Here is a 24,584-nt window from a genome sequence, read left to right on the forward strand (position 1 = left end):
ACCAATACCATATATCCTTGCAGGGTCCCTCCTCCTAGGGACCCAACTTCTCTTTCAATGGGTTGTGGGTACAAAAACTGGCTCAGATCCAGAAACTAGAGAGGGCTCATGACCTTTTGTTGACACAATTGTCTTCAACCTCCTGATCACCCATCACTGACTTAACTGTAAAGACTGAGTACTCTGCTGATGATCCATTCATCTGGCCCCCAGTGATGCAATGTTCTATTAAATATCTCCGTAACTGTGGATCACTGTCCCCATCCCCTACAGCCTAGCTATTGTCAAAGATAACATGGCCTGAATACTAAAGCAGTGAAAACAAATTATGTTTGGTAACTACTGACAGTAGAGGAAAGAGCTGAGTTGCCTTCTGATCTGTACAGAGGTGACTTAAAAAGGAGAGTGGGAGTAGGGAGGTTGTAGGGACTCAGCAGAGTCAGAGAAATAGAAAAGTACAAAGGGTTGGTCAGTGTGAATGTGATTAGGTCAGTTGTGTTTCTTAGCTGGCAATTATCAAAGTTAGGATTCTATCCTCTCACAGAGACTGGAAGACAGAGGCCTTATCTTTCTTGATAACTATTTTTAAAAAGAATGGTTCCCAGGTCGTTGGAGAAAAGAAACGTGTGAACTGCAAGAGACACATATTTATAATTGTAAGCTCCTTTTAGTAAATCAATGCTCTAAGAAAGGAGATCAAGGGCCTGTTATCATGTGTTGGCTACACAAAAAGTAGATTTTTTCTGGTAGCATTTGGCTTTCTCAGACAGGTTTTTTAATGGGGATAGGGACTTGCGATCACCCTAGGGACACTGCCTTATGCTGCTAGAGGCCATGCTAAAATTTGGTCAAGTCTCTCGGTGTAAGGCTTTCAACAGAGTTGTTCTGTGTTGAGAGCTCTGCAGTTCTTCTTACAGTAATTGTGTCCACATGGTTTCTTAGCTGTCTAATAGTTAAGTGCTGCCACCTGGCCTCTATTAGTCCGGACTTTATCATCTCCATTGCTCTCTGTGAGCCTCGTGTTATAATGGTATCACTTACCATCAGCTCATAGAACAGCCACCACCAGCTGTATAGTGATATTGGTGTGCCCTTCAATAGTACATTCCTTGTTCGTTTGAATTGAATAATCTACTGTGTTTTCCAAACTCATATAGTACACCCACACAGGATGCCTGATTTTCTGGGTGTTTTCATCCTTTTCTTGCATCATGTACCAAGGCTTTTCAATATTTATACATGACCTTGGGTTGGTCATTGCTTTTTCCATGCAGGAACCATCTTAACAGTGTGTTCTTGCTAAGAACCATCTCTTGGGATTCTTGCCAGGATATTAAAAATCCTTCAGGCCAGAAGAGTACTCTGAATAAACTCTTATCCAACTTTATATTCTGCATCATTTGATCATGCACCCTTAGAATCCAGTCCCATGCATATTCTTCTAGCTCTTATGGGTAGATGTGGCTAGTTCCTGCAGCTCTTGTGTGATACAGTACGTTTCTTCCCTCAGAAATACCAGCACAATTTTGGCCAAGTTACTTTATGTCTTAATCCTTGTTACTGGCCATTAGGAAGGAAGTTAGGAGCAGATTCTGGAATGGGGCTTGTATTAGTTTGCTAAGGCTGCCCTAGGGAGTTGAAAACTGTGACCTATTTTATGGTGGCACTCTCCGAGGCCGGAGAAATAAGTTCTGTATTTCTGAAGGGGAATACAGGCAGTTCATTTCAGCATCCACAGGAACCTGGAACAATGGGCCATTCTATGGTCCTGGAATAGAAGAAATGAAGGGTTTGGAGTGGCTAACCTAGTTTCCAAACTAACACACTCTTCTGTGGGTACAGTGAAATGCAATTTAGCAAATAGTACCATGTAGGGAGATTTTGGTGGTCTGTCTTCTGACTGTGATATTAACTTGTTTCTGTAGAACTCTTCAGCTGCCTGACTTCTCTACATCATCAAGCCTCCAAGGGATGGGCCCCTTCCAAAGCTGTCTTCCTCTTTCCCAGCAGTGCTTTCCCAAGAAATCAATCACAAACTCAATTTCACTTTACAATTTCCTCTTTTCAGTTATTCAGTAGCTAAGATTTGTGCCACTGGGTCTCAAATCTGTTCTCAGAATTTCCTTACTCTGGGTAAGACCCCTTGCCTTCTGGCAGTGTGCCTCAGTTAACATTACCTATGTTTCATTACTGCTAGGGCCTTGCTATACCATTCCATACCCCTTGACTCTCAGCTTGTGAGTGGGCTCCAAAACTAACACTGCTCCTAATATTTATTTCTTTTGCTTACTGGACATCTCCACTTGGATGTTAAATGAGCAACTCAAACTTAACAAGTACCAAACTGACCTTTCCCTCAAATCCTCAAACCTGAACTTCCATTATCTTCTTCATCCACTTGATGATACTAGTAGAAGACAGGTTCAGAGACATAACTGCTGATAATTCTACTCTTCCAGAGGCTCAGACAAAACAAAAAACAAAAACCCGGGTGTCATTGACTCTCTTTCTCCCATACCCCATGTACTGTAATCTCCGCCTTCACAATATTCAGAATTAGACCACTTCTTATCACCTTCCTGATTCAACTCACCATGTCTTGCCTAATCAAATGCAATGGCCTCTTAACAGGTCTCTTGTGCTCTGCCCTCTCATATCTGATTTATTTTCAACACAGCAGCTAAATTGTCCCTTTCAAATATGCCTAATGTTGTCACACCTCTACTCAAAACCCTCCAATGACTTCTGATCTCATTGAAGGTCAATAAAATGTCTATAAGGGTCCTTTGGTGTCTGTCCAATCCCATCTTCCACTAATGCCCCCTTGATCGGTTAGCTAAAGCTTCACTGGTCCCATTTCTCTCTCAAATATGCCACTCACATCTTGCCTCAGAGCCTTTGTACTTGCAGTACCAACTCACCTTCTCAGTATAGTCTTGCCTACATGAGATCAGTGTGCTTTCATCTGCAGCACCAAGAGTCCTTATCTCCCTCCCCATCATGTAACATGTTATGTATTTTTTAAAGTAGGTAATTTGTCTTATTATAATAAAGCTCAGTGAGGGCAGAGACTTTTGTCTATTGTTTCAATAATGTATACATCTAGTGCTGCTTAACTGACATACAATAAAATATTTGTGAATACTGAATAATAATGAAAAGCAGTCTTTCTTTGAACCTTAAAGACTTTATGCACCATCATAGATGGCTCTAAAAACTATCTGGTGTCTTAATTTGGTGAAGGTAAATTCAAAGGCTACATACTTACTAAAGAATTAGAAGATGCATATAAGGTATTTTAAAATTAGCAGATAAGATAACACTAGAAGTTGAGATTTCTTACCAATTTGTAAAGCTTGATGTATAATTTTAATGTCATTCTATCACAAACTTGATTTCATGTACACTTATGTATGAGAATTTAAATGTAGTCAACAGAAAACAAATATCAACTACATATTAATCACATAACAATATCAATAGTATAATTTGGCCAAAGAAATTACTAGCCAATACATATACATCACAACTAGCACTCAACATCTTTTCCTACAACTATATGACAAAGATATATTAATAAACAAAATTTAGATAAGGTGAACCAAAACAATAATGGTATCATTCTGTCGGTAAAATGACCATAGTATTATGGTTAATCAGACACATAAGAATTACAAAACAGAAAGGAAAGTAAAATTGAAAACCAGGTGAGGAATTCATTTTCTTTCTTTCCTTTTTTTTTTTTTTTTTTTTTCTTGAGACAGAGTCTCACTCTGCCGCCCAGGCTGGAGTGCAGCAGCACAATCTTGGCTCACTGCAAACTCTGCCTCCTGAGTTCAAGCAATCCTCCTACCTCAGCCTCCCAACTAACTGGGATTACAGGCATGTGCCACCACATCCAGCTAATTTTATATCTTTAGTAGAGACAGGGTTTCACCATGTTGGCCAGACTGGTCTCGAACTGTTGACCCTAATGATCCACCCATCTCAGCCTCCTAAAGTGCTGGGATTACAGGTGTGGCCCACTGTACCCAGCCTGAGGAATTCATTTTCATTAATTAAGCACATTATACTATAGTCACAACACAGAAATTGGAAAGTCCTATTATCATGAATTTGGATGAAATGTAATAATAAAACCTAAATAACATCTTGTTTTAAGGGAAAATACTGGGTTGCAAAAACCTGAAACTTAGATTGAGTTAACTCACAACTTAAAAGCTCAAAAATCAAAGTTTGAACATAAACGAAGGGCCACCTCAACAGTTGCCAGCTTAGTCTTAGAAGGCAGATCCAGGTTCTATGCTTGTATCATTATTTAGTTTAGTTGACAGATACCCCTTGATCAGTCCCAATCATTAACTCAGAAACCTAATTAGCATCCATCTCTTGGTCTGAAATTATCAAAGGGATAAATTTTGACAGTGTGAGCTCTTTTACTGACAAATGTGTAACTCTGCAAAGGTATATATGTAGACATGGTGAAAAAATTACTTCAGATTAGTGTACTGATACTGTATTTATTTGAGAATCTTGTACACACATCATGTAACAACAGGGATATGTTCTGGGAAATGCATCATTAGGCAATTTTGTCACTGTGCTAAGGCAATAGCCTACTACACATCTAGGCTATATGATACAGCCTGCTGGTCCTAGGCTGCAAATCTGGACAGCACGCTACTATACTTAATATTGTAGGCAATTGTAACACAATAGTTAAGTATTTGTGTACACAGAAAAGACACAAGAAAAATACAATATTGGCCGGGCGCGGTGGCTCAAGCCTGTAATCCCAGCACTTTGGGAGGCCGAGACGGGTGGATCACGAGGTCAGAAGATTGAGACCATCCTGGCTAACACCGTGAAACCCCGTCTCTACTAAAAAATACAAAAAACTAGCCGGGCAAGGTGGCGGGCACCTGTAGTCCCAGCTACTCGGGAGGCTGAGGCAGGAGAATGGCGTAAACCCGGGAGGCGGAGCTTGCAGTGAGCTGAGATCCGGCCACTGCACTCCAGCCTGGGCGACAGAGCGAGACTCCGTCTCAAAAAAAAAAAAAAAGAAAAAAAAAAGAAAAATATACAATATTATATTTTATAATCTTACTGGCCCATTTTTGACCAAATGTTGTTATGCAACACATTACTATATTTATCCAGGTGTGGTTGCAAGCCTTATAACCAGGAAGTTTTGTATATGTTGCCTATTTTTAAGATGCTTGAAGGCCAGGTACAGTGGATCACACCTGTAATTCCAACACTTTGGGAGGCCAAGGCAGGAGGATCCCCTGAGCCCAGGAGTTAGAGACCAGCCTGGGCAACATGGCAAAACCCCATTTCTACAAAAAATATGAAAATTAGCTGAGCGCAGTGGTGCATGCCTGTAGTCCCAGCTATTCAGGAGGCTGAGGTGGGAGGATCACCTGAGCCTGAGAACTTGAGGCTGCAGTGAGCCGGGATTGTGCCACTGCACTCCAGCCTATGCAGCAAAGTGAGACCCTATCTCAAAAATGAAAGAAACACCAAATGATGCTTGAAATTCTTGAGAACTTGATTTTCTTAATGTAAAAAGGTAATCTGATTTGCAAGAGTTGTTTAGGCACTTGGGAAGAATCTGTTCATTAAAATTTAAAATAGTGCCTAGGTGTTTGTATGAATCAATTTATTCAAAAATTCTAAGGAAAGTGATAAATATGTAAGTAGTGTTAAATATTTGAGAATAATTTAACCTGTTATATGTAATAACATGTAAGTTAAAGTGATTGCTTTCTATTTACAAAAAAATACATTCAAGACAAAAAGATCTATAAACATACCTAATTTATGTTTAAAATCTGAATGTAAATTAAAACATAAAGTAATTGTCAATGTTCCTTCTGCACTTGAAAACTAGCCTCAGATACTTAAAAAAATTACTAACAATTTTAGTGCCAGGTTTTTGCATCATTTTTAATATGAGCTACTCATTATTCAATTACCAGCACTAAATAACAAAGAACTCACTTCAGTATACAAAATGACTTGTCTTAAATTTTCAACTCTTCAAGCTTATTATTAATATAATCATATTTATTTTTCTTAAAGAGCAGCATTGAGAATTGCTTACATACAACACATTATAAATAAAAAATAATTAAACTTTTACCTTATAAGAATAGCTGATACAAAAATTATTCATCTGAGAATAAATTCTTTCATTTTAGGTAATATGCTATTTCAGGAAAGAAATTAAAAAATCAGTGTTAGCAAATTAAAAATACATTAAGGATAAACATTTCTATTTCTCAAAAATTAATGCCTATTTACATGTTACACAAAAATACACTATGGTATTTTAACAAACTCAGGGCACAATTAGAATGAAATTTTGAGTGACCAACAGAACAATAAAAACAATGACAATAACACTTAGATCTAAGTAAAATTAATTGTGCTCCTATAAAACATTGTTAGTACTACTAGCAAAGGATTTGTCATATTATAGCTAGTTATATAAAATAATAGCTAGTTATATAAGTTATATGATATATGTATTTTATGTAAGTTATATAAGTATCTATCTTATAGATCTCCAAGATCTTACAGGGCCAAAACTGATAGTCATCCTTCTCTCCAAAGAATCCATTTCTGGAAACATAATCACTTAAAATAGTTGTTGAATTACATTACTCTAAACATGTTTTAATGATTAAAACAAAAATACTGACCTAAAATAATTTGTGCCAATTTAAAAGAAAAAAATATTTTAAAGAAAACTCACAGTCTTTACTGAGAACAAACTGGAAAAAAAAATTAAGAGCCCACAAAAGTAAGATGTAAACTACATTCATCATGTTTTTTCTTGCCTTATTAGTCAGTAAACACTCACTCAGTAAAGCTCAGCTTTTACTCTCCTTTTAAAATTTGATCATGGATGGGAAATATAAGGTTGGTGATGTTGCTTTTGCCTAACATGTATATTTATTTATTTATCTGTATTGATATAGAAAAAAGTTTTGAGATCGGTAATTTAAGACATTTTAAAATTAATATGTTCAGAAACATGAACTGTACATTGTAAATAAATATCATATTTGACTTTTTGTCCCCTTTGCTTTCCAGCTCACTTACCCTTGTTTTCCTAAGAATTAAGTTATATTTCTCCTGAGTCAGATTTTGTTACTGTGAAAAAGGGAACATATAATTTAATTAACAACCAAAATATATTCTGAGTATATAAAAACTAAAAATAAAATTGAATGTCTTTTAAAATTGTTTACAAGAGCATGTATTCATACTCAAAAAGCAAAGTAACTAAATGAACAAAATTAATAACATGATTGTGACTATCACTTTGCAGGAAAAAAAATTTACTTTGCACCAATTACACATTCACAAATGTAAAGTGAAAGTTACCAAACCTACATGCAAAAGCAGATAATTTTCTACATTAGTCATGCTCTATCTTCATTCTTAGGATGGTCAGGTTCTGAAAAAAACCTATATTTTTTTGTGACTGCCTTAGCAAACAATAGATATAATTTTGTCATTTTTATTAAACTTAAGTATTCAAGGTTACACATAATTTCAAAAGCACATCCCAAAAAAGAGGTCCCTGGGTACTTACGTGAACATTATATATACTTTAGGAAAGCATATAGCAACTGCCCCAGCAATGGGGGGAAATACCAGTCATGTACTTTGTACCAAGAAAGAACACTTTTAAATCCACTGCTAGAGCCTAAAATCACAGATGTCTTATTACACAATAAAGCTAAACATTCATTAAATTTTGCCTATATCAAAGAATTAATAATGCCATTGAAAGGGTTTGCTTATTTAAAGTAACTCAGTCCTTAATCCTTCTGTCATTGATGTTGTTGTTAAGTCTCTCTATACAATAATCACACTCCCAATATATTTGTTTTACGAAGTTAATACTTTCATTTGGTTGAAATGTAATGTCAACTAGCATTATTTACACTATTTTATACCTTTAGCCAATACATGGGTTCTACAAGGAAGGAAGTATTTCTAAGAAAATATTAGCCATGCCTTCAACTCTATCAAATAATGAAATTCTGGTTCTTATTAAAAAGAATTAGGTGCACTACACTTATAATTCTTAATTTAACCCTTGAAAGAGTTTATTCATATCCCACTATGTTCCAAAGTCAATGAGGTAAAGTTACTAAATAAATCTATACACTGATCTACTTAAAACTCTATAAAAGAGAAAGATATTCACTAAAGTTTATCAATAAAAATATCCAATAAAATATTTTATTCAAGAACAAAATTAAATGTGCCCTTTGCAAGGAAGATGACAAAAAATTTATATGTCCTAAGAGTGATGAGGGAAAAGGTATGGCTTAATTAATTCTTCCACCTCCATAGATAACTATCATTCTAGCCACAGAGTCAGAGTCAGACTATTACATAACATTCTACACACAGTATTCCTTTAATTGTGATAACTAAAACCTTCTGAATTTTACTTTAAATAAAAGAAATGTAATTTCACATACCTAATTACCTATGTCTAAAATCATCTAATAGAACAAGGTCTCATTTCATTTACTATGAGCAATGACTGCCCCCTAGTGGATATCACTTTCCTCAAATCTCTATATTGAGATTTCCTAGTGCTTACTCTTTAGCTTTTACGGATGACAACCTCCATTCAGAGTGGTTTTTTTAGAAATTAAAAAGGAGAAGCAAGAAACTTTCACATTGCTTTACGTATCTTTTCTATGCATTAGTTATGAATTAGTTTTTTATTTAGATTGGAACATTACATACTTATTTAAGAAGATGGCATAAACTTAAAGATAACTTCAAAATAAAACTATTCTATCACTATTCCTTTAAATCATAAATTCAGAAGCACTGTTTTTGAAAGGTAAAAAAGATGACATACAAACTATATAGTTCAATATGCTTCAATACAAACATGCAGTTTCACTTAATTATACATAAGTTTTATTTAAAGAAAAGCAAAACACACAACCAGAGCATTTCAATGAAGGAGCTTAGAAAAATTTCAAGTGCGTTCATGGTTCTCCAGTTACCATTCCAATAAAAAACTTTTTAAACCAAAGTTAAAATTAAGTGAAGAAGAAATAAGTCCCAGTAAGCAGACTGAACAACACACATTCAAAATACTACTCTGTCTTCTTGTGTTCGTTCCCACCAAAGTGTACTGTTTAAAGTTCCACAACTATTATCTTCCTCCTCTTGTTCTTTAGTGAGTTCTACAAAAACCTAGGTGAAAAGAAATAAATGAATACAATATTCTGTATCTCAAGTATCTCAAAGAACTTTTAGCTAAATCAGAAATGGTACACAGCTATATCTAGTTATTTTAACAAGTATCAAGAGATTTATTAACGTTATTCAAACAGAGTAAGTTATTTCCAAAAGTTACATGAAAAGATGAATACTTTAGATTAATAGATTTTTTTAAAAAATAATTCATAACTACTTAAACAATGTAATTTCAAATACACTAATTTGAAATACTACCATCATGATACTTTCTTTACAAAACGAAAAAAATAGATATTCAAAATAAGCAAATGGAAGTTAGCTTGATTTAAGCATTCCATACTATACACAGGTATCAAAACATCACACTGTACCCGATAAACAGTGTGATTTGTCAATTTAAAACAATATCAATTTAGAAAATAAAATGTAAAAAATTAGTAAGTGAAGAACCTATGGTTGATTAAAATTATACCAAGTTTAAGATTATCCTGTAACAATTTGTCGCTGGTTTACAATATCTCTCCCTCTCCAATATAAACCAAAACAATCGATATCAGATACTTTCTTCTATAAAATAATTTTTTTTTTTTTTTTTTTTTTTGAGACGGAGTCTTGCTCTGCCGCCCAGGCTGGAGTGCAGTGGCCGGATCTCAGCTCACTGCAAGCTCCGCCTCCCGGGTTCACGCCATTCTCCTGCCTCAGCCTCCCGAGTAGCTGGGACTACAGGCGCCCGCCTCGTCGCCCGACTAGTTTTTTGTATTTTTTAGTAGAGACGGGGTTTCACCGTATTAGCCAGGATGGTCTCGATCTCCTGACCTCATGATCCGCCCGTCTCGGCCTCCCAAAGTGCTGGGATAAAATAATTTTTAAAAATTTAACTTTATAGTACCTGTTCCAATGTTGCTTGAGAAAAGCTGTATTCTTCAATGGCAAAAGCATGTTTAGCTATTAAAATACAAAAATAGTATTGTACTTATCAATATTTGAAAAAATGGCCATACATACCAAAGTAGTTAACAATCTGTTTTAACATGTCTCTGTCATCAACTCACTTAAAGTTGAATCTGCCAAAACAAGTTATTTTTCCCTCTTCTTCCTTTCTCTTCCCCACACCTATAATTCCTCTATAGCCCTAATTACTACCTGTTTAATGTTACTTGTCTTATTTCACTTTTTCTAAGTTCTCCTCCATTATCTTTTTCCTGGTGATTCTTTTCATGTGATCCCTGCTCTCTTATCTTCCATTCTTCAACTCCACTGTAGCCTATTCTGGCTTCTTGAACTAGATTCTGGATATTGGTCCTATCTCCATAAACCGTTTTTTGTGTGTTTGGTTCTGTTTTTAAGACAAGGTCTTGCTCTGTTGCCCAGGCTGGGCAACGTGGCCTGGGCAACGGAGCAAGTATACAGTCATGGCTCACTGCAGCCTCGACCTCCCAGGCTCAAACAATCCTCCCACCTCAGCCTCCTGATTAGCTGGGACTGCAGGCACAAGCCACTATACCTGGGTAATTTTAAAAATTATTTTGTAAAAACAGGCTCTCACTGTGTTGCTCAGGTTGGTCTCAAACCATGGGCTTAGGGGATCCTCCCGCCTCAGCCTCCCAAAGTGCTGAGATTATAGGTGTGAACCATCATGCCCGGCCCATAAATTTTTCTGTATTTATTTCAGATTCCTTTGCAATATAAGTTAATACCAAATTTCTGTTATTCTATTCATTCCTTTAATTCTCCATAAGTAGTTCAGGTGTTCTCTTTGGTCATAAAGAAATCGCCAGGAAAGCAGAACTTTACCTGACTATGTGAATACATATATTACAGACACAAAAATAATTAATTAGTGTTCTTTGCAAAAGAAAACCCATTAATCCATAGCTGTGACAAGAATATATACAGTATCAGGAAATCGTTCTATATTCAGCAATCACATGAAAAATAATCATAAAAATCCTGTAGTTCTTTTGAAAATTATTAATAATAAACCTTATACATAAATATAGGTTGTTTCACAGTTTACAAATGCCATAAAATAATCTGCATATGAATACCTGATTCTTCCAGGAGGTAATCTCCCTCAACTGTCACCAGCATATATATATTTATCCTACATACCACTTATTTTTTAAATGCCAAGATTCTATAAGCTTCCTTAAAATTTTGGGGACTGCCCACCCCTCCTACACTCAGAATTCTCTTTGCCACTGGAGTATTGATAGTGTTGCTATTTCTATGGACCAGTATGAGGTAAGGATTCAAGAAACTCAGAGCTCTTGCTGCTGGACTAACTGCAAAGACTCGATAATTAAGCTGACCCTTCCCATAGATGTAATGTGATAAACTGTGTCAATGCTCTCTAAAGATTGTAAAAGGTTTACATTACAATAGACTTTATCCACAAAGTCCCTATGACGTTAGTGTTTACCTGTGTCTTAGATTAAATGAATAAAAGGTTATCTTCTTATCTGCCATAGTTTCTAAAATAAACTGAGTCCCCAGTTTTAAACTTTTAAAATAAAATTCTTTCATAATTTGAAAGCTACAACATAAATGTTTTTCAAATACTACTTACCTTCTTCCAGCTTAAAAAAAGATTGCGAAAGGGACTGAACATCTTCTTTAGGAATTTTATAAGCCAAAATAGAAGAAAAACTGAAAACAAAGATAAAATATGGAAAAAAATTAAAAATTAATACTATTGTGTTCTAAAGCTAAAGTTCAACATGTTTAAAATTCAAAATTAAATTTAATAATTTATTTTGATATTTATTTGGATGAAAATTGCTTAAAATAATAACATATTTTCATGCAAAACAATTCTCATTGCTACTAAAAATGTTAAAAAAATTTAAATACTACAGAATATTGAAAAATCTAATACTAAGGCAGATATAAAACACCAGCCATCAGACTTCATTATTCCAGTATTGGTGATAATACAGATACATATATATATATATATATATATAAATTATCTACAGACACATATATTTCACATATATGAAATATATATATATATTCACACACAGATATACATATATGGTCTATGAATAAAAAGATGATTTTTCACTTATTAATATTATATTAATCCTTAATATAATAACTTTTTATAATCTTTGCTCTATAAAGAAATATAACCACATTTTTAAAAATTTTACCTTTCCTGTCGGCTTGCATTTGGGAAAATATACTGAATTTCTCTTTGAAGGCGGTCTACTTCTAGGTTTTCTATCCAGTCCTTCAATTTAATTTCCAAAAAGTAGCCTTTTCCAAATTTACTCTTTAGATGTTGTACTGTTCCAATACATCTGAAGTAATTTTTTAAAAGAAAGCTCAGATATAAAATGACAGCTTCAAATAATAATTTCTCACACATATCACTACATTTTTAAAAAATATACCTTCACATTTATAGAAAAATTACAAAGAAAATACAGCATTCCCATACACTCTTCATCCAGTTTCAGTTTCCCTAATCTTATCATCTTATATTTCCATGGTAAATTCGTCACAACTGAGACACCGACATTGGTACATTCCTTGTCACTGAACTCCATACTTTATTTAGATTTCACCAATTTTCTACTAGTGTCCTTTGTTTATTCCAGGTCTATCCGTATACCATGGTGTTCTTAGCTATCGTGTCATCTTAGTCTCTAACTGTGGGTGACAGTTTCTTATTCTTTCTTTTTCATGATTTTGACAGTTTTGAGAAGTACTGGTGTGGTAGAAGTTCCCTCAGTTTGGGTTAGTCTGATACTTTTCTCATGACTAGACTTGGGTTATGGGTTTTGGAGAGAATACCACACAGCTGTAGTACTTTTTCCATCATATCATATCAGTGAATACATGATATCTGCACAACATTGTTTAATTAAGGTAGTATTTGCCAGCTTTCTCAACTGTGAAGTTACTATTTTCCTTCTTCTGTAGTTTATTTTTTCCAAGAAACTGGCTAAGTCCCGTCCAAACCTGGGGGATAGGAGATTAAGCCTCCTCCCTTGAAGTGGCTATTACCTATATAAATTATTTGGAGTTGTTCTGTAAGGAAGATGCACCTCTTCTCTCACACTTATTTCTTTACTCATTTATTTATGTAAGTAGAAACTCATATATTTATTCCATATTTGTGTTATATAATTAATCCAATATATAACAACTTTTAAAATAACAAGTACTATGCCTAAAAATAATATTCCAAGTTATTGAAATATTAAGTAAATTCAAATTCAAAGTAGTCAGCCACACTTTAAAAAAACTCAACATACTTCCAAGTCAATCTATAAACAGCTAACTCAAAAACTAAAATATTTAACATTTAAATTACTAACTATTGCCATGTTTTTGAAATGATGACATTCAAAATCCAGCCCCCACCCTCTTCCCCTAAATGGCATGCTATTTAGACATCGACCTTAACTGCCCAGACACCATGATAGCTACTCGATCACAGACAGCCTCTGCCTCCTCCATATAATGAGTGGTCAGAATAGCAGCCCGCTTTTTGTTTTTAAATGCAGTTCGAATTGCTCGCCTATAAAACATAAATGAAATAAAAAGAGAGGAACACATCTGATTGTTAAAAAACATGGGTTTTTAAAAATCCAACTGGTTGGTTAACTAAGTCAATTAAAACTTACCAAATATCAATTGCTATGGATACTACATCCTGCCCAACTGTGACTTTTACATTCTTTTTTTTTTTTTTTTGAGATGGAGTCTCGCTCTGTCCCCCAGGCTGGAGTGCAGTGGCACGATCTCGGCTCACTGCAAGCTCCACCTCCCAGATTCATACTATTTTCCTGCCTCAGCCTCCCAAGTAGCTGGAACTACAGGTGCTTGCCACCATGCCTGGCTAATTTTTATATTTTTAGTAGAGATGGGGTTTCACCATGTTGGCCAGGATGGTCTCCATCTCCTGACCTCGTGATCCGCCCACCTTGGCCTCCCAAAGTGCTGGGATTACAGGCGTGAGCCACCGCGCCCAGCCATGACTTTCATAGTCTAATTTATTTTCCCTTCATTTTGAAAGCCTATCAAATGGAAAAAAACTCTATGATTCCAAATGTTACTATGGGCTAAAAGTATGACAATAAATAAATTTTAAAATTGATGCCTTTTCTTGTTATAACCAAAACAGGCTTTGAATCATAAGGAAACTTTAACATGCATCCAAACCAAACCTTACAATTTATAGACATGGACGTCGAGGCTTAAAGAGTTGTTCAAGACCAGGTGCTGTGTCTCATACCTGTAATCCCAGCACTTTGGGAGGCCGAACGGGCGGATCACCTGAGGTCAGGAGTTCGGGAACAGCCTGGCCAGCATGGTGAAACCCTGTCTTTACTAAAAATACAAAAAGTTAGCTGGGTGTGGTGGCTCTTGCCTGTAGTCCCAGCTACTTGGAAGGCTGAGGCAGGAGAATTGCTTGAGCCCGGGAAGCAGAGGTTGCAGTGAGCCATGATGGCACCACTGCACTCCAGCTTGGGCAACAGAACAACACCCCGTCTCAAAAAAAAAAAAAAAAAGAGTTATTCAACTAATTAGCACTTTACATGAACTGCATAATGACATTTCAGTCAATGATGAAACACATTTCCAACCACGATCCCATAAGATTATAATACTTTATTTTTACTGTATCTTTTCTGTGTTTAGATATGTCCAGATACACAAATACTTACCATTGTGCTACAACTGCCTACAGTATTCAGTGCAGGGACATGCTCTACAGATTTATGGCCTAGGAGTAATAGGCTGTACCATATAGTCTAGGTGTGTAGTAGGTTATAACCACCCAAAGATTTATATAAGTACACTCTATTATGTTTGCACAATGACAAAAATGCCTTTCTCAGAATGTATCTCTGTCATTAGGCAATGCATGACTGTACTAGAAAGAGTCCCAACATAAATTCAAGACACCATTATTTTGGGAAAGATCATTTGTATGCTAAATGACCAGAAAAAAACTTAAAAACTATTCAGAACACTAGAACTCTTTATTTTAATAATGACTCATATGCTTATTTGTGTTTCGGAATATGTAAAATATTATGAACACTTCATGAAAAATACGGCAAAGTTTCAAAAGCTTAAGGAAATCTCTAAATCTAATTTTTAATTACTATTGTATCCTTTGAATAGGATTTAAAATCAAGATGTACATATAACATAAAACTAATATAATAAAAGAAGCTGTTCTATTCTGAAGTATGATGTACTGTGTCACAAGCACCGTACTCACCACATGTGCTGTTTGGCTTTGGGATCCATACCTGTAGATGGTTCATCTAGCAAAGTAATCTGAGGATTCCCTAGCATACTTAGAGCAAAACACAACTACATGGAAAGAAAAAGACGGGTGGGGAATTAACAAAGGTTCACTATAAGGAATCTATCAAGACAGTATCAGGTACTAAACTATCAATAAAAAAATAGAGACATTATTTGGTGTTTAATGAAAGTACCTTGCGTTTGATTCCTGCAGGTAGTTTCTTTACAGTTTTCTGAAGATGTTCTTTTAAATCAAGTGCATTTGTTATTCTGCAAAATGAACATTACAAAATGAGAGCACCATGACATATATAAACACAAATATCAACTGGGTGTGATCCCTGATGTTGTGAATAGTTACTCAGTTGAAGCTTATTATAAGTATGTAAGGGCAAAAGTCTCCAATTTACATCATTTTAAATAAATTAATATCTTGATAAAATGGTTCACTTTCAATTAAAGTAAGTTTCATGACATCTACAGGTACATTCATCCTGCAACTAGAAATAGAAAAATGACCTTTTTATAACTATCATAATTTATAGCTATCAATATATTTTCATATATCATAAAGAATATATGAAAAATAAACATTTTCTATAAAAATCATTGTCCACAGAAATGCCTGTTATGAAATTTTAAAAATATGAAATGTAAACCTTTCTAAGTAACAAAAGGAATCTAAAGACAATTATTTTACCGACTTATGACTTCTTTCATGTCACTTGCACTCATTCCTTTTACAGCTCCATAAATTTCAAAATGTTCCTGCAATGTAGTATCTGGCCACAAAGGGTTTATCTGAGGACAGTAACCCATACACTTCAGGGAATCATCATCTTCATTTGTCTCTGAAGAATAATCTCCTAAAAATACCTATAGAAACACAAACCAATTTTTACTATTTTGTTTAATTTACATTGTGAAGGGAGTGGCAAGTACATTAATTAAAACCCCTTCCTACAGCCACAGTAATATCAAGTCAGATTTGTACTCCTTTATTATTATTATTATTATTGCTAAGTAACTGAGACTACAAACAAGTGCCACCATGCCAGGCTATTTTGTTTTCTTTTTTGAATTTAGCAGAGACAAGGTCTCACTATGTTGCCCAGGCTAGTCTTGAATTCCTGAGCTCAAGCAATCCTCCTGCCTCAGCCTCCCAAAGTGCTGGGATTACAGGCATGAACCACAGAACCCAGTCAGATTTTTTACTCCTTTTTGATGTTTGATGATGGGAGGACATATATAGGTAAGTCAGAGTTCAGAGACATGGTCAGAAAGAGTAATACAGAGTTGGATGAAAAAGCAAGATGTAATTCTAATGATCAGGGAGCTTCACTGGACGGTGACAGTTGAGCCAAAGAGATAAGTGAATTTAGTACATATATTTCTAGGGTATAAGGTATAGCCAAACAAAGGAAATATCTTGGGCAATATGTCTGGCATTTTCCAGGAAAGCAATGAGTTAGTGTGGCTGACACAAAGTAAGCAAGGGGAGAGAAGCAGGAAATGGGATCAAGGTAGTTTTGTGAAGTATCCACTAAGTGGTGAGTGACAGGCTTATAATAAAAGACCAGCTGATGGCAGGTCTAAACAAGCTCCCACATCTCCTGAAGCTAATAAAATGGTCTTCCATTAAGTTGGCAAATAACTCATGCATATAAGCACTGCAAAAGCAGAAATACTGTATATATGTGTGTGTCTACATGTGTCTGAAAATTTCACCATGCACATTATTTTTACAGATAACCCAAAAGATCATAATTTGATCAAGCTGTATAAAAAATGCTAAAAATATACATAAAAATTAAATATCAAATCCTAATTTGTCATTAAAAGTTTGTTAATTAAAAAGATAAATCACATTCAACATATCCTATACTCTTATATATCATACCTGGCCTGAAGTTGGTTCAGTATCACCAACCAGAATATTAATAATTGTGCTTTTGCCAGCACCATTTGGACCCAGCAGTCCTAAGATCTCTCCTAAAGGAATTGAAAGAAAACTCATAATCCAATCATACTAAAAGTGGAAATTACTCTTCCAGAAAAGTTATGTAATAAAAAATTAAATACCAGCCTTTTTTCACACAGAAAGAGATGTATTTAGTTGCCACTTTCTTTACTTTTCTTGAAAGAAGAAAATCTTTCTTGTCATCATATTCTTTATGCAAATTGCTGACCATAATGGATGGTTTCTAATAAGAAAAATTGTATTTAAAAAGAAAGTTATAAAACCTATCATGAAATGACAGGCTGCACATACCTCATGTCCATATTACAAAAATTATATTGGCTAATAAGGGGATACTGTACAAATAAATATCCATTTGACTGAAATCCTGACTTATTCAAAAGTAAGTAAACAAAGTAATTTTTTTCCAAGAAAGATTTTTTTCAGATTGCTTCATATGCAAAGAAAAATATTTTTCAGATTAATTTCCATATACTGGGAATTTATCATTTCATATTTACTATGACTTAGTCATAAAGAATAAATTACCTCCTCACAACACTGGCAACTCATCAGCTCTTTGACCTTTAGTCTTTCAGCTTTGACATCTTCATCTTCATCCTCATTGTTTGGTGGTTCTGGAAGCTTCCTATTTTTGGACTTCGTTGAAAGGTTTCTACATATATATAATAATTATATAAAGACAGTAGGTTTTCAAATAATTAAAAATAGTAAGAAATTCAGATACTAGGCAGAGAAAAGACTGAAAAAATACACTAACATAAGATCTAGGATTATCTCTGAAAGGTGGAATTACAAGCGATATTTTTCTTTTTCTTTCTTTTTTTTTTTTTTGAGACATGGTCTCACTCTGTTGCCCAGGCTGGAGTGAAGTGGTGCGATCTCAGCTCACTATAACCTCTGTCTCCTGGGTTCAGGCGATTCTCCTGCCTTGGCCTCCTGAGTAGCTGGGATTACAGACACGCGCCACCACGCCCGGCTCATTTTTGTATTTTTAGTAGAGACAGGGTTTCACCATGTTGCCCAGGCTGGTCTCAAACTCCTGGCCTCAGGTGATCCACCTGCCTTGGCCTCCCAAAGTGCTGGGATTACAGGTTCAAGCCACCATGCCCAGCCACAAGCATTATTTTTCAATGACTGATAGCATTTGGATGATATTACCTAGACTCATTCATTTATTCAACAATATTATTTATGACTAGTAGGTGTCAGGTATTATTACACAAAAAGAAAGATGAAAAAACATGAACCTTGCCCTCAAAAAATTTACAGCCCGAGTATAAATGAAATTGCCCAGAAAGAGTAGATGTAGAGGGTTGATGTCAGAACCCACAGTAACACTATCTTTAGGGATAGACAGTGTATGAAGTGCTTGCAAAGGCAATTTTGAAGTATAGAGGCAAACAGGAGAAGACATAATGGAAAACAAAGAACAAGAAAAATGTGGCTCCTGCCTGTAATCCAGGCACTTGAAGAGGCCAAGGCATGTAGATCACTTGAGGTCAAGAGTTTGAGACCAGCCTAGCCACCATGGAGAAATCCTGTCTGTACTAAAAAATAAAATACAAAAAGTAACCGGGTTTGGTGGCACATGCCTGTAATCCCAGCTACTTGGAAGGCTGAGGCAGGAGAATCATTTGAACCTGGGAGGTGAAGGCCGCAGTGAGCTGAGATCACGACACTGCACTCCAGCCTGGATGACAGAGTGAGATTCCATCTCAAAAAAAAAAGAAAAGAATAATGTGTAAGGAGAACAATGTCAATCATATTAAAGGCTGCAGATTAGTTAAATAAGTTGAGCCTACTAGACAATTAAAAGACAAAATCTTTAGTTATCTTATTGAAAATAGTATCAATGGAAAGGTAAGGGAAAATCCAGATTGCAGGGAGTTATAGGAGTAGATGGAAGGTGAGTAACTGGAGATAGAAGGATTTGGGCTATGAAAGGAAAGAGAGATATAGAATAGGAATTAGAGATGGATTCATGTTCAAATAAGATCTATGGGTTCTTTCATATATGGAAGAAAGGTGACCCTCCCCAACCCCACAAAAAATATACCATTGAGATCCAGAAAGGAAAGAGAAAAAGAGAAAAAGAAAATTGAGCAATATTCCAGGTATATAGAATAAATGAAGACCTGGATAATAGGATGGGCTGCTACTTCCTTTAGGATGGGGAAAAGGCAAAAATGATGGAAGATGTGAGTAAGTTTGTAGAAATTTATAACTTATAATTAAGTGCTTCTATTTTCTGAGATAAATGACAAGATTATTTACTGAGATGCAGGAAGGTGATTTGAGGAATATGAGGAATAAAGAGAAAGCTTTGGATAACTATTGAAAAGAAAGAGATAAGAAGGTGCTAACTAGGAAAATGTGATATATTTCCAAACAGTATTAAAATATAACTACCATTCAACCCAGCAATCCTACTACTGAGTATATACCCAAAGGAAAAAAAAACCATTACATAAAAAAGACACCTGCACTCATATGTTCATCATGGTACTATTCACAATAGCAAAGTCATAGAACCAACCTAAGAGTCCATCAACAGTTGACTGGACAAAAAACATATGGTATATATACACCATGGAATACTATACAGCCATAAAAAGAATGAAATTATGTTCTTTACAGCAACATGGATGGAACTGGAGGCCACTATCCTAAGTGAGGTAATTTGGAAACAGACAATCAAATACCACCTGTTTTCACTTATAAGTAATCACAAGTATAAAGAGACAAATACAACATGTTCTCACTTATCAGTGGATACACATGAACATAAACATGGAAACATTATGACTATGGACTTCAAAAGAGGGCAGGGATGAGGGTTGAAAAACTACCTATTAGGTACAATGTTCACTATTTGGGTAATGTTACACTAGAAGCCCAATTCCGATCAGTATGCAATATATCCAGCTAACAAACATGCACATTTACCCCCAGATCTAAAATCATTTTTTAAAAAAACCAGCTGAATTTATATGGAATAAATATGTAGTATTATTAAATGGAACTTTCATGTTATTTTTTCCAGTATATAATTCAATTCACCAATAATTATAATTTTTAGTAGACAGGTCAAAAAGACAAAAGTTGAGGATGCTGAAATGATAATAAAGTGATGAATCATGTAAGCAAGGCTGGACAGAAGAAAAAGTAAAAATAAATTAGCTAATATATTTGGAAGAATGTGTAAAAAAGACAAACAATAACAAGCATTGGCAAGGATGTGGAGAAAACAGAACCCTAAAACATTCCTAGCGGCAGTGTAAAGTCGTATTACCACTTTACAAACAGTCTGGCAATTCCTCAAATGATACAGCAATCCCATTTCTAGGTATCCACCCAAAAGAAATGAAAATATATGCCCATACAAAAAGTAGCATACAAATGTTCATAGCAACATAGTTCATAATAGCTGAAAAGTAAAAGCAACTCATTGATATAAATAAAGTGCAGTACTGATATAAAGTGCAGTGTACAATGTACATACAATGTAATATTACTCAGCAAAAATAAAAAGGTAGTGAAGTACTGCTACACGCGACTACATGACGAACCTTCCAAACATTATACTAAGTGTAAAACCATATGCTAGATACTAATTATAGAGCCCAAATCCTAGTAATTTTTAAAAGATGTTATCTGGCAAATCTGATGATTTTCCAACATTAAAATAACATGCCAGGCCGGGCGCGGTGGCTCAAGCCTGTAATCCCAGCACTTTGGGAGGCCGAGACGGGTGGATCACGAGGTCAGGAGATCAAGACCATCCTGGCTAACACCGTGAAACCCCGTCTCTACTAAAAAATACAAAAAACTAGCCGGACGAGGTGGCGGGCGCCTGTAGTCCCAGCTACTCGGGAGGCTGAGGCAGGAGAATGGCATAAACCCAGGAGGCAGAGCTTGCAGTGAGCTGAGATCTGGCCACTGCACTCCAGCCTGGGCGATAGAGCGAGACTCCGTCTCAAAAAAAAAAAAAAATAATAACCTGCCAACCAACTATGGTAAAAAGCAAATAGATATAAAAGTTAAATGTAAGGATTTAAGAGTATCGTTGGCCTTTTGACTGAAGTTTTCCAAAGCATATTTCCATTGTCCAGTTATATAAAGTGTTCAGAATAGGCAAATCTGACAGAAACAGAAAGTAGATTAGTGGTTACCTAAGTCTGGGGGCTATGGAAGTAGGGATAAGAAAGTGACTGTAAATGGGTACCAAGTTTCTTTTTGGAGTGCTGGAAATGTTCCAAAATTATGTTATGGTGATAATTACACAGTTCTGCAAATATACTAAAAACATTTAAAACTTTAAAAAAATCAACTGACCTGAAAAAGGGATCTTTTCTTATTGATCTGCCTCCATATTTTTTCTCATAGTATTGTAAGAGGAAAATCCACAGTACACACTGCAGGTAGGGCTAAAAGAAAAACATGTAGCAGCTCATGACTAAAAGATTTGTTGTTGTAGTTTTTTCCTTTGCCAACGGAACTAAGACTATATACATCAAGTTCCTTGCCATTACCAAAAGAAGCAATCACAACCTTTTTCATACTTGACATGATAAAGATAATTAAAAATAAATTTTAATACAAACCGAAGCAGAATTATTTTTAGCAAATTCTTCACTTATTTTCTACCTCTGTATCATTCATTTATTGTCAGCTTTATAAAATATAATGAAACACAAAAACTTTGTTTTTGCTTCTAAGAAAGACACAACTGTAATTAAATAGAATTAATAACATGTAAAAGGCTATATTAAAGTGAACACATTCAGTAAATGAAAGGTACTCCCCACTGAAACACAGAATAGCTAGCGTTAAGTAACACGCTTAACTTTTTATGTACCTTCTTTTTCATGCAACAGGATAAAAAACTAAATATAGTTAAAACCACAGGACCAAACTATTCTTAAGGTAACATGCTAACTCACAAAAACACTTTATTTCTTACCGATATAACAGCTACTGAAAGCCTATCCCATGGATTATAGGTGTCCACATTTTTTCGTACATTCTTCCAAGAAATCTAAGACAAAAAGTTTTGAAAATGTGTAAGCTGCAGTATGTAGAAATATTTGGATTAAAATGAAAAAATGTATTTTGTTTAGCAAACGTGTACTTTCTATAAATAAGTTAGCTATTCATATTAGTAAGTTATATTTTTTACTTAAAATCTTCCCTGTCCCAAAATATTTCTGAGGATCAATATAAATTAAACACATTGAACTGAGACCTAAAAAGGGAAGCAGGGGAAGTAGGATTAGAAAGTAGAATTAATTAGCAATTCTAAATTAAGAATTCATAACAATATTTTTTCTAATCACATGGAAATTTTTTTCAATTATCCAGTCTTAATAAAATGAATCTGGTTTTTGTCTCTATTTTTTCTTGTAGAAAATCTCTTATACTTTATTCTTTCTCAGCCCTTTATAGTAAAATATATTATTTAATCACTGATAAACTCCTAAAAACAAATACGGACTGAAATCATGTCACACTTCTAATTATATACATCATTTTGAGCATCAGAGAACCTGTAATGAACATAGCCCTTTTCCTTTGAGAATTTACAGTTTGACAAGAGCTTACAATAATTTACGCTGCATTAATAATATCTAAATCAAGCAGTAGCCACTAGCCTGATGCATTTTACTATTTTCTGAACAAGAACTAACATCCCCAATTTAGACCATATTTATTTATGTTTTTTAACATATTAAAATATTTAGCTGAATTACCTTTATGAAAGAAATCAGGCAACCTAGAAGTGGATAGATTGGAATGATGATACAAAAGGCATAATGAAGAATAGTTGCAATTGTGTATCCCATAAAGAAAGTTATTTCAGTGATTGCAACACAAGCCAACGCTGTCTGAAGAAAAAATAAACAAGAGACGAAGTGTTTACAAACTTCATACAAACTGACTTACAAATTGGTGTCTAAGCATTAAACTATTTTTTCAATCCTCTAATAAAACATGGAACTAGAGATGATATTTAGCCAGCAAGCAACAACAATATCACTTGTTTGTAACTAGTGTCCTTGATACACTAGTTGCTAATGTCTTCCATATTGTTCCTAGGTGGAAAGGATGATTCAGAAGACAAATGTACACAAAAAGAAGTTGCCAATTATCTACCTAAATTCTGCACTTACAAAAGACATGTAACATTTTTAGTATAATCAGGAAAGAATTCGTGACTTTTAATTAAACTGCTATGGAAAGTTGAAATAACGTAAAATGTGACTTACCACAGAATAGACAAATGACCAAAATTCTTTGGTATTTAAAATTTTCTTAAAGGTGAAAGAAGCAATATAAGTGAACAGAATAAGTGATGGAACATAACCAATAAGGCAAAAAACCTGTAAATCAGAAATATGTTTCTATAAAAATATGAACAGCTTACAATACACATGACATGAAATACTAGTCATATTAAATATTAAGAAATAATTATTAATACAATCCTAAATAAGTCATTTAAACTGAACACTATTTGTAGTTTTTTATACCAAGTAAAATACTATCTCTCATAATTGTAAAAAGCAAGTATAGCTAGCTACAACTTAATCTCTCTCAAATATTAGCTACTATTTTAATATACAGCACTTTATTTTTTAAAGTTTAAGAAAAACATTATTTTATATGGCAGAAACTAACATATAAGGTCATTATGATCTCTGACAAAATTGATAAGTTTAGTTTCAGCCTCACCTGAAACTAACCTTGATGATGAGGTTGAGTCATCAACCTCACCTAACTCTGTTTTCCCTTTTTCCTAATATTAAAGTATTCAATGAAAGGGCCTACTGTCAGTCATTTACATGTGCATACGAATGCAAATCAGTCTCTTCTTTGATATTTTAAGTTATATTTTATTTTATTTTAAATAATTTCCAGTTTTACTTTAGATTCAGGAGATACATGTGCAGGTTTGTTACACAGGTATACTGCATGATGCTGAGGTTTGGGGTATAATTGATTCTGTCACCCAAGTATTGGATATAGTACACAACAGTTAGTTTTTCAACCCTTGCTCCCCTTCCTCCTGCTCCCATCT

The 24,584-nt window shown here is 34.7% G+C and overlaps 1 protein-coding gene across 3 annotated transcripts in view; it reads right to left on the minus strand.

Moving 5' to 3' along the window:
• Positions 1-8,722: 8,722 nt before the first annotated feature.
• ABCA5 (ATP binding cassette subfamily A member 5) overlaps positions 8,723-24,584 on the minus strand; it is a 79,918-nt gene continuing 64,056 nt past the window's right edge. For all 3 annotated transcript variants that reach the window (XM_033181963.1, XM_033181962.1, XM_033181964.1), the window contains 15 exons: positions 23,773-23,886; positions 23,257-23,391; positions 22,470-22,544; positions 21,842-21,933; positions 18,032-18,158; positions 17,609-17,726; positions 17,423-17,514; positions 16,223-16,398; positions 15,717-15,792; positions 15,494-15,588; positions 13,661-13,780; positions 12,405-12,554; positions 11,819-11,898; positions 10,139-10,194; positions 8,723-9,243 (listed from right to left, as the gene is read on the minus strand). In XM_033181963.1, the coding sequence (XP_033037854.1) occupies positions 9,136-9,243; positions 10,139-10,194; positions 11,819-11,898; positions 12,405-12,554; positions 13,661-13,780; positions 15,494-15,588; positions 15,717-15,792; positions 16,223-16,398; positions 17,423-17,514; positions 17,609-17,726; positions 18,032-18,158; positions 21,842-21,933; positions 22,470-22,544; positions 23,257-23,391; positions 23,773-23,886 (1,614 nt within the window). In that variant the 3' untranslated portion in view covers positions 8,723-9,135. The remainder of the gene's footprint in view (positions 9,244-10,138; positions 10,195-11,818; positions 11,899-12,404; positions 12,555-13,660; positions 13,781-15,493; positions 15,589-15,716; positions 15,793-16,222; positions 16,399-17,422; positions 17,515-17,608; positions 17,727-18,031; positions 18,159-21,841; positions 21,934-22,469; positions 22,545-23,256; positions 23,392-23,772; positions 23,887-24,584) is intronic.

This window comes from Trachypithecus francoisi, unplaced genomic scaffold (assembly GCF_009764315.1).
Source record: "Trachypithecus francoisi isolate TF-2019V2 unplaced genomic scaffold, Tfra_2.0 Lachesis_group20, whole genome shotgun sequence".
In the NCBI taxonomy this organism is placed as follows: Eukaryota; Metazoa; Chordata; class Mammalia; order Primates; family Cercopithecidae; genus Trachypithecus; species Trachypithecus francoisi.